Here is a 10,000-nt window from a genome sequence, read left to right as displayed (position 1 = left end):
TATACAGTGGTGTTCCTGATCCTGTTTGGACGGTTGACTATGGTCATGAGAGCTTTCAGATGGTAACAAAGTATCTACAGGAGGCCAGAGATCTTGGCATGACCTACCAGCGTGAGCACATGGCCGCTACTCTTGGGTACAAAGGCTTCCTAGTGCATGAGTCGGATGCCAAGGAGGCCGAATTGATTGTAGGCAAGGAGACCAAGGACCTACAATATCTTCTCCTTGAAACCATGCCAAAAGGGCGGATATCCGATGACTTGCTCAACAGGATTCAGCATGGAATCGCCGAATCGATAGATATGCCTCAGGAAGCTATGGGCCAAGAGGTGTCGCAGGCTCCAATCGCAGGTTATGCTCCAATACTTAACCTGCGTCGTTGGAACGACTACTCTTTGACCGTAACAATGAACAACTGTTACAATTATGCAAACGACAAAATTACCAACAGTTTTGCACAGCCTGGTAATGCAAGTGGTTATCATTTGCCGCCAGCTAAGGAACTCACGGCAGAAGTGGTTCTTGCGGCTGCGAAAAGCGATGGTTTACTGCAATTGAACGTTGGACCAAACGATCCCGTTCCCGCAGCGCCAAAACAACCTAACTGCCTTGTGGCACTCGTGGTTGCAAAAGGTTAGAAAAGGGTTATTTCCGTTTTAAGCAATCAATACCTTTTTATTAAAGAATACCATGAGAGCTGAAGATTTAGTTTCTTTTTGGGTAATTAGTCATGCATTGTGCGAGAAAACAACGGCGGGGCACTACCGCGATCATTGATTTCATTGCTTCGGGTCAAAAATGTCTCTAGATCAGTCTTGGATACAGCTTTCTTGATGCACAAAATTGTTTTGCGTAATTAAAACCAAGAAATCCGATGCAAAGTCCAGAAAAGGAAAAGACATGAAATTTCCGATTCTTGCCGGTCTGAGCTGCATCCACAGAACTTCGAAAAACTGGCCGATCTGAACAGCTAATCATAATATTATGGTTCTGAATCATTTTTACCCCCACCAAGCATTCGTGGCGGCAGACTGCTGAAATTATTCCCGCATTTAATTAAGGAACCGTTAGTGCTTTTTGTAAAACAAAACTAGCCCATAGTTTTGTATTTCAATTGCTATTCTCAAACTGTTTTTCATTTTGCTGCTTAGGTGAAGATTTTCATTGGTATCGCTTGGATAACAACGGCTTCTGGTCCCAAAAGCCTGGGGGAACTAATGCCACCAACCTTGATGGAAAAGGAGATTTGATTCACGATCCAAGAAAAGCTGTCAATTTGCCGCATGGTCCAGATTACTCATTTGTTTCCTTTATGGAGATTTTTACCAATATAATAGATGGTCCTGCTGGTCCACACCCTTAAGCAAAGGATCTCAGTCTTTATCCTGAACGAGCTTAGATTACTGAAGGCAAGATTTAAGCTAGTTCTTTTTAGTGGAATACTGCAGCTTGTTATGGTTATTCGGCAAATAGAAGCCTTGTAGCCCGAGTCAGTCAAATAAACAGTATACAGCAATTATCTTATTTGTCAGTTTATTTGCAGTATTGGCTTAATCCTTTCACTTCCAAGAGTGATTGATACAAATTTTCTCCTCACAAGCTCGATACATTGTCAAGTAGACTGGTAACGAGAATTATGCACGTAATTTGAACAAAAGACGGTTTTAAGGCCAAAGTTTCTCCCTTTCATCCACACGTATCGTGATCATTGTGTTGGGAGTAAGCACTAGCGGGCGCGAGATCCTTGTCAGTCTGGCTTGTATCCAATTTGCTAGTTTTAAAGGAAGCTAAAGCAAGTAAACTAAACAAGCTGTATATAAGGGGATACCTGCACACTATGCATGAACTACGTCCCCACCCTGATAAAGAAAGGCAGTGCCTTTCGAAGTATTGGCTTTATGCGCAATCTATTCCTTCACCTTCCAATCAGCCTTACTCTTTTTGGTTTTCTGTAATATTTATATTGCTGCATGATTAGATCTTTAGCAGGTTCCGGCTCTCCTGTTTTTTTTTTTACGCCGTTGGTCCTTGCTTAGACAGATACGCATTACCAGGTGTCTGTGATGTGTATCAAGGTATCCCTGTTTAACATGGTCCTATCAGTTGGACTCTAATTCTCTTATTCTTTGAGTCCCGTTCCAGCTTGACATTTTAAAAACCGTCTTAGCAACTGGTTAAATTGCGTCCTGAATATACTGAACTGAAAATTTGAATTTGAATATGAATTCTCCTTACTGACTGCTATACATCACTTTTTATGTCAGTAATGGGAATTTGATTATACGGTCAACTCCCGATAACTCGAAACCCTCACTAACTCGAACTGTACTGCCTCGTGCTAACATAGGTAGTTAGTTAGTTAGTTAGTTAGTTAGTTTCCTCTACTAACTATGCTGCTCGAACCAAGATCGTTTTGCCCTGGATTTCCTCATACATTTTACTGCAATTTTACCCTTGGTCATGCACTCGAATCCTCGATAACTGGAACCTCGCGCTAACTCAAAGCAATAGACCGATTTCGATATATTAAAATTCAGTCCGAAACAAAAGATATCATCTCAAGGCTTTGGGGAATAAATATAAGTATTTGCATGAGTTTATTCCCCAGAGCCTCGAGATGATGTCTTTTGTTTAGGACTGAATTTTAATATATCGAAAGAGGGCTATTTTAGTTTCCCTTCGGGTCATTCTCTGTATAATTTTACTCTCGATAACTCGAACCAAGCTCTTTAATAGGTGAAAAATCAAAACAAACAGTGTACCGCGGGCCAAAACATTTGATTTATTTTGAAGAAGCCGCGTAATTAATCTTGGTCCTTTTTGGCATCATTATACACAAAAACGTGTCAGTTCAGTTCAGGTTTCTACGGAGCCCCATAAGGGAAACACATCATTTTTATTTTGCTGTCCGGCTTTTACTATTAGTTTTAGAGCCACGTTTAGTGCTAATTTTAGTGCTACTTTAAATGCGACTTTTTGTGCCACTTTTAGTGCTACTTTTAGTGCTACTTTTAGTGCCACTTTTGATTCCCCCTGCGGGCGGCAGGTACAAAACATACGTCACAGGTCATTGTTTTTTCCAATACAGAAAGTATCCGACCTAAACATTCATAAAAGCTAACCTTAGGCCTAAAAACTCTTGTTTAGGCCTAATTGGGCCTAAGGTTAGCCTTTATGAATGTTTAGGATACTTTCTGTAATTAAAAGTGGCACTAAAAGTTGCACTAAAAGGAGCACTAAAAGTGGCACTAAAAGTAGCACTTAAGGTAACAGTAAAAGTGGCAGTAAAATAAAAATGATGTGTGTCCCTTATGGGGCTCCATAGGTTTCTTTGGTTTAGGGAACATTTAACAACAGTGACTGTATCTTCATTAAGACTTGCAGCTTAACTCCTTACTCCCGATAACTCGAACTCCCGTTAACTCAAACCTTTTTCAATTTCCCTTCAAGGTTCGAGTTATCGGGAGTGAACTGTATATCAAGGCAAAAAAAGAAAACACAAGGTGATAAATTTCTTTATTCTCGTCGCCAGTCTGCTTAACAATGCCAGTATTGAGCTTGTCAGGAGAAATTGTAATCAATCACTCTTAGGGGTTTTTTAAGCTAATAACTTCTTTCGCAAATCCTGTTCATGCCTGGAATGTTCAAGCCGTCTTTCCAACTGGTTAAATCGCGTCCTTATAATTGCGCTGACAATAGACCATATTCCTATTCTCAGTACTGGACTCAAAAATAAAGTATTTGCATTTGAAAAGATTCCCCCGCATTAGCCTCCACTTCAAGCTTGTTTCAGTCCAATACTGAGAGTACGAATATCGTGGTCTATTCTTACGAAATTCATATCATATCCGTACTTCGCTTTAGACCACTGGGTCATCTTTTTACTCCACTAGGTCTTCGTTTTGTCCAAGGGCTCTCCGTTTTTGTGTTTTTGTTTTAGTAACACCAGTCTTTGCTTAAACCAATATTATCACGCGCGAAGGAAAGGAAGTTGAAACCGACTCCACTCAACCACGTGTGGTTAGAAGGAGAGGTGGCTGAGCTCTCGAATTAAAACAAAGTGCATGGCAAGATCCCAAGAAGTATTTTGGGTCCTAAGTGCCACGTACTGGTTACTATGTAAACATTTTCACACATCTTCGAGATGTTAGCTATAGACGAAGAAAATATAGAATTCGAGAAGTTATGCACTAAATAAATGTCTTACCCGTGTATATTAGAAAATTCAAATTGTAACGAACATTTACAAGTGAAGATTACATGGGCCGCAACGTCGCAACATGTCTTGCAAACCTGTTTTTTTTTTTTTTTTTTTACACAGCAAAACCGTAATATTGAAATATATCATTTGACCACTTTTAAAAGGAAAGAAATATGGCGAGTCTCAATAGCAGTTCAACTTTGTGTTTGATTTTTTTTAGTTGGAATGGAATTTGGAACACTCATTTAATCAAAGAAACGGGCGGGTCTCATTAGCAAGATGCGCGTTTACTCTCTCTTTTTCTTCTCACATGTTACAAAAAAACACGGGAGCGAATTGTTTTGCACGTCAGCATTTTTTGGCCTTGTGCCATTGGCAGTTCAATTTTGTTTTTAGCCAAAATCTCTATGCAGTGCATGTGAGCATTTCTTCTTCCGCGCCAACTCGAACAACAGCGACTGGAACACGTTCACCACACGGACTGGGTGCGAAGGGGGGAGGGGAGGATAGTCAAGTTCGTCGAGTAGGTTTGATTAATAATTTTCCTTGTGCTTGTGCTTATCTCACGTTTGTGCTTATTTTAGTGACAAGTGGGAAGCCGTGTAAGTTAAAGGGGCTAGGTCACGCAATTTTAGGCAATTTCAGCACTGATCGAACGGTCATAGAATTAACTAGAATATCAAATTAACTGTTCAAAACTATAGAAGAACTCTAACAAAACACAGGGAAGCCAAGAAGGGATATGGATGGACAAAACTGGAGAGGATTGAAATGGATTGAATTTGGGTAAATTTGAAAAACATCGGCCCACCTTTTTTCAAATTTATATTAGTCTATATCAAAATGTCATTTACACAGCTGGAAAATCATTCTCAGTTGTTATGTGGCCGTAACTTTGCAAATGAAAGACTCTTACTCTGCCAATAGGCCATTTTACAGTTGTTTGCTCTGCGACCTAGCCTACGAATGGCTGCGAGGCTGCCGGTGACCTTGCATTGATACAGCCCCGACTGCTTTTATCATGCAAATTGTGTTGTTGTAATTCTAATTAGTCCGTATTAACATTACAAAAGCACGGAGGTTTGTATCAAAACAGGGTCACCGGCAGCCTCACTTCCATTCGTAGGCCAGGTAACTTAGCTACAACTGTAAAATGGTCTATTTGACGTTTAGAGCTCGTAATTAACAAAAGTTAACAATATTACCTAAAATAGGGTGACCTAGCCCCTTTAAGCATAAGCACAAGCACGTCGATTCAAACGTCACGTTGAATCTTACTGGATCTTCTCCGACGTTACTGCGCTTGCGTATACCACTCATCCTCGTGCTTATCGCCAATCTCGCACCCAGAGTCCTCGGGCTTCTTGGTTAGCGGGTGAGCGCCCGGAGAGACTCTGGGATAATCGACTTGAACTATATTTTTGATTGGCTGCTTGCGTAACAATGGCAGTCCGACAGGAAGTCGGTAAATAATTCGGAAGCCCCAGAATTTGGAGGGAGATTCAAAATCTAAAACTAGTTTCAGTGGTGTTTGTTTTTTCTACCTCAGAAATATATAAATCACAAAAATAAAAAAACCACGAGGTTTGAATTATGTCTTATACCGTACGGGAATATTTTCCCACGCTGCTAAAAAGTAATCACTGTTGCTGTCGCGAAAGTACCGTGGGAAAACATTATATCAGTCTCTTTGAGGGGAAATCCGTGGAATAAGATCTTGTCGAATATGGGCTCCTGCCATTCAGAATTACGGAAACATAAAATCGTAGTAGAAGAGGACATTTGTGTCGTTCCCACATAAATTTGTCGATCGCGTTGCTTGCACGATGGCATTCTGAACGATGGAATATACGCTGAAACACTAATAATACACTTACCGAAAGCGTCAGAGGTTTCATCTTCACTTGCTCTTACAGCAAGCCAATGATCATTTCTCCAGTTTCTTTGTGTGTAAGGCTAAAATTCTTGTTTCTCGAACACTTTCAACCCGCCAAATCTACTGTTTACGGTTTTCTCTCTTCTGTTTCCGGTTAAACTCAAGCATACGTAATAAGACCGGAAAGCACGTTTTCTGGGAAAATGGAGTCGATTATCCCAGAGTCTCTCCGAGCGCTCACCCGCTGGCCAAAAAGCCCGAGGACTCTGGGTGCGAGATTGGCTTATCGCACAAATGAGAACCAGGCTTAGGTTATTCTCGTCACCAGAGCGTTGGATTGACACAAGGCTCTGGGAAACTCTATCTTGGAGAACATGCGCCGTAGGGTTCTTGTAGCCAAAAATTGGCTATTTGAACCTTAAGGCGCCTGCTCACTCCTCGTGCTAACATGAATGCACCAATTAGAGACGCTTTTGATTGTTCTTCACGAAAACCAATGAGAAGACAGTTTGTTTCAGGGTTCTCCAGAGCTCTTCTCTTCCTCAGTCAAGAGAAGAGCTCTGGGGTCGAGATTGGGCTTAGGTGCAATGACTCTTTCTTCGCCGTTCTCGGATCCCGAGTTTAAAAAAAGCCAGCATTTATCGTGGAAATAATTGGTTTTCATTTTGCAACTCTCTTTATCTCAAGGCGGAACAGTCTACTCGCGCTGCCCTTATTTTCCTGGCGCTAACTTCCCTTTACAAAGGGAATCTTTGCTGACGTAATTGTCTACATTTTTGTTTCACTAACATACTTGTTTGCTCACAGAAGACAGCATACCTGCCAGTTACAAATCGACCTCCTCAGCTTGCAAGTTTTGTTTTCCCATTTTGATGTTACTCTACAGCACAGTTTCTTTCAAATGTCGTCTTATGCACGTGTATATATACTCGTCATACCAAAGCCATGCAAAATTTTGATATCCCACAACATATCATTTGATTAAAGAGTTTGGCCCCTAGGGTCCTTTGATTTTACTAAACAAAGGAATCTGAAACGCTTTAAGGTGATTCCTTAGCAATAGAAGTTGTCGTAAGATTTTCTTCAAACTTTTCTCGATTGTTCCCTACATTATGGTGACTCGAAATGCGCAATTAAAAAAATAGGTCACCAACCTCGTTTGGGAGATATAACTTGCTCAAGTTACTCAATTAATCATGGCGACTTCATCTATTAAGGACAAGTTTGTTCCATCGGTTCAGGCTACGTTTTGCATGAACAGGAAGCACAGCTCTGAAGTAATTCTTGTAATAACAAAACAGTTGAATTATATTGTTCAAAAGGAATAATTTAATGTTTGTTTTATGGCACAGGCACACGTCTTGAAAAGACACTGACTACAAATATTCCTCGGGTGCGTGATTTCGAGGAGTCAATTTTGTGTCCACAAGTGATGGCAACGAATACTTTTTTTACTGTAACTTCTTTCTTCTGACGTAAATTATTTACAATTTTTTTACAGCACAAAGAGGATGAGTAAGAGAATAAAATTAAGCCAAAAAAAAGATAGGTCACCAACTTCGTTTAGGAGAAAACAGAAAGCAAACCAAGCTCGACCCCTCGACAACACGTCTCCCCGATAGCGCGGTTTTTACTTTCACTGTCGCACTGAAATGACACTTTAGCATCATCAAGGCCATCACTCAACTTTTGTTTTGCGAGAGTCTAAAAAGTTTCTTGTTTTGCTCTTTACTGCTGTGCTCTGAAAACGGCCATTCCTCTTTCTAGCGAGCTTTCCCTTTACGAAAGGTCGAAAATTTGAAATGTTTTTGGCCACGTTCGATATATCAATATTCACACATGGCTACGCGTCTTTATGTTTAAATGTAAACATTGTTTTGTTTAGTTATATCCGTTGAGACTTGTGAGACAAAGAAAATAGAACTGAGCCGTGAAATTTGACCATAAAGCCTCTTAGCCATTCCTGAATACGAACGTGGCCTACGCTGTGTTATGCGCAGAACAGGATGCGCATTGCAATACTAGGCCGGAATCACCTTAAGGTGGGCAGACACGAGGGGCCATGTTGCAGCGACATGTTGTTCCAGCGACATGTTTTTCCAGCGACAAAAAGGTGTGAAGTACAAGTCACACTGAGGCGACACGCAATAAGGAACTGTGCAATAATTATCAGGAGGGGGGGGGGGCCCTAAAACCAGAAAGGGGGGGGGGGGCTTAAGTTAAAATAATGGAAAGGAGGGGGGGGGGCTCTACATTAGATTTCTCAAGTAAGTTGAGGGGGGGTCTTAATTAAATTTCACAAATTCGATAATGAATAAATAAACGTTTTCCAAATAGACAGATGCTACGCCTTTGACTATCCATAATGTCTAAATATTGCATCAACATAAACACATGCTTTAACTTATTTAGAATGTCAACATATGATAGATTGAAACAATCGCTCATGCACAGAAGTCACAAACCACGTTGTGAGCTTTGCCAATAAAACATTTGGCATTTAAGAGGTCCCGCAGACATGCCAGGTCTGTTCTTGATTTAAACAGCGAGAGGGTTTCTAGGTCTACAGTTTCTAGCTGAGGAATGCCACATACTTCTGTTTCATAGTTGTCATCAATGGGTTCACCTCCCAAAGACCGAAAAATTATACAGGTTCGGGTCCTACGGCTTTCTGAGGCAGCAATCCTCTTCTTCTCCCTTTTTTTCTTCTTTTCCTTCTTTTTTCTTGATTTGGATGCTTTAGATTTGGCACCAATAGGAAATGTCGCTTTATATTTAGCCATCACCCTATCCAGGTCTTCTACAAGATGCAGAACGTTTAAACCGACTTGAGACTTTATTGAATGACGTTGTTCAGCATTAAAATTGTGTAAACAGCTGAGGCCAGTCTTCAGTGATTTTCTAACTTGATTACGACAGCATTAAGCTTGTCCTGGATATCATTTGCCTCTTGTTTGCAACGTCTGATGTTGCTGTCATCACGGGAAGCTGGCTTGTAATCCTCTCGGAGAAACCTTCCTGCACAAGCAGGGTTGTCGGATAAAAGATATTGGTATCTGTTCTCAAGTTTTTCAATATCTAAAAGTACGGGTTAGAGAGGGGAGGGGGGGGCACATCATAATTTTGAGAGAACGCGAGGGGGGGGGGGGGGGTCACAGTTAATCTTGACGCTGTTGGAGGGGGGACCTATCTAATTTTTCCTAATTTTTCCTTTGGTGAAGCTCATTTTAGGACCCCCCCCCCCCCTTCCTGATAATTATTGCACAGTCCCTAAGGTCATGCAGTGAGGACATGTTGCAGGAGCAAAATCACAACATTTGCACAGACATGAAAATGTTGCGGGTACATGTTTCAGGGATATGTTGCAGCCATATGTTGCAGCGACGTGTCCCATGAAGTTCAGCTTGTTCAACTTCATGGGACACGTCGCGGGGACAAAATCACCCTGGCCCCAAATTGGTGTTGCACAATTGTAGAAGTATCAGTTCACACGAGGGGAAATGTCTCTGCAACATGTCCCTGAAACATGTACCCACCACATTTTCATGTGTGTGCACATGTGATCTTGTCCCTGCTACATGTCCTTCCTACACGTCCCTGCTACATGTCGCCTCAGTGTGCAATACACAAGTTTTTTGTCGCTGCAACACGTCCCTACAACATGAACCCTCGTGTCTATCCACCTTTACACCTATCAGAAGAATATGAACAATGCGGAAAACAAAGGGAAGTGTAAGACCTAAATTTGACGCAGTTTTTAGCCTACACTCGTGTTTTATACTTGTACGAACGTCTATTTTGGGGGCTGGCTGAGGCTGAACGCTCTTATCATGGTAAAGACTTGTTTCCATATCTCAAAGTGCCCTTGGACGTGAGGGGCTTGGGGAGGCGGTAGGGAGTAAAGGGTACAATAGCTGAAACAA

General features: G+C 41.3%; 1 protein-coding gene across 1 annotated transcript in view; it reads left to right on the top strand.

Annotated features, from left to right (window-relative positions):
- Positions 1–1,625, top strand: part of LOC138010626 (uncharacterized) — a 2,414-nt gene extending 789 nt beyond the window's left edge. Inside the window, exons 2-3 of the mRNA XM_068857600.1 lie at positions 1–633; positions 1,152–1,625. The exon at positions 1–633 is cut by the window's left edge and continues 24 nt beyond it. Of these exons, the coding sequence (XP_068713701.1) occupies positions 1–633; positions 1,152–1,363 (845 nt within the window). The 3' untranslated portion in view covers positions 1,364–1,625. The remainder of the gene's footprint in view (positions 634–1,151) is intronic.
- Positions 1,626–10,000: the final 8,375 nt, after the last annotated feature.

This window comes from Montipora foliosa, chromosome 7 (genome assembly GCF_036669935.1).
Source record: "Montipora foliosa isolate CH-2021 chromosome 7, ASM3666993v2, whole genome shotgun sequence".
Classification (NCBI taxonomy): domain Eukaryota; kingdom Metazoa; phylum Cnidaria; class Anthozoa; order Scleractinia; family Acroporidae; genus Montipora; species Montipora foliosa.
Note: the sequence above shows the minus strand (reverse complement) of the source record. Positions and strands in the feature narration are given on the sequence as shown.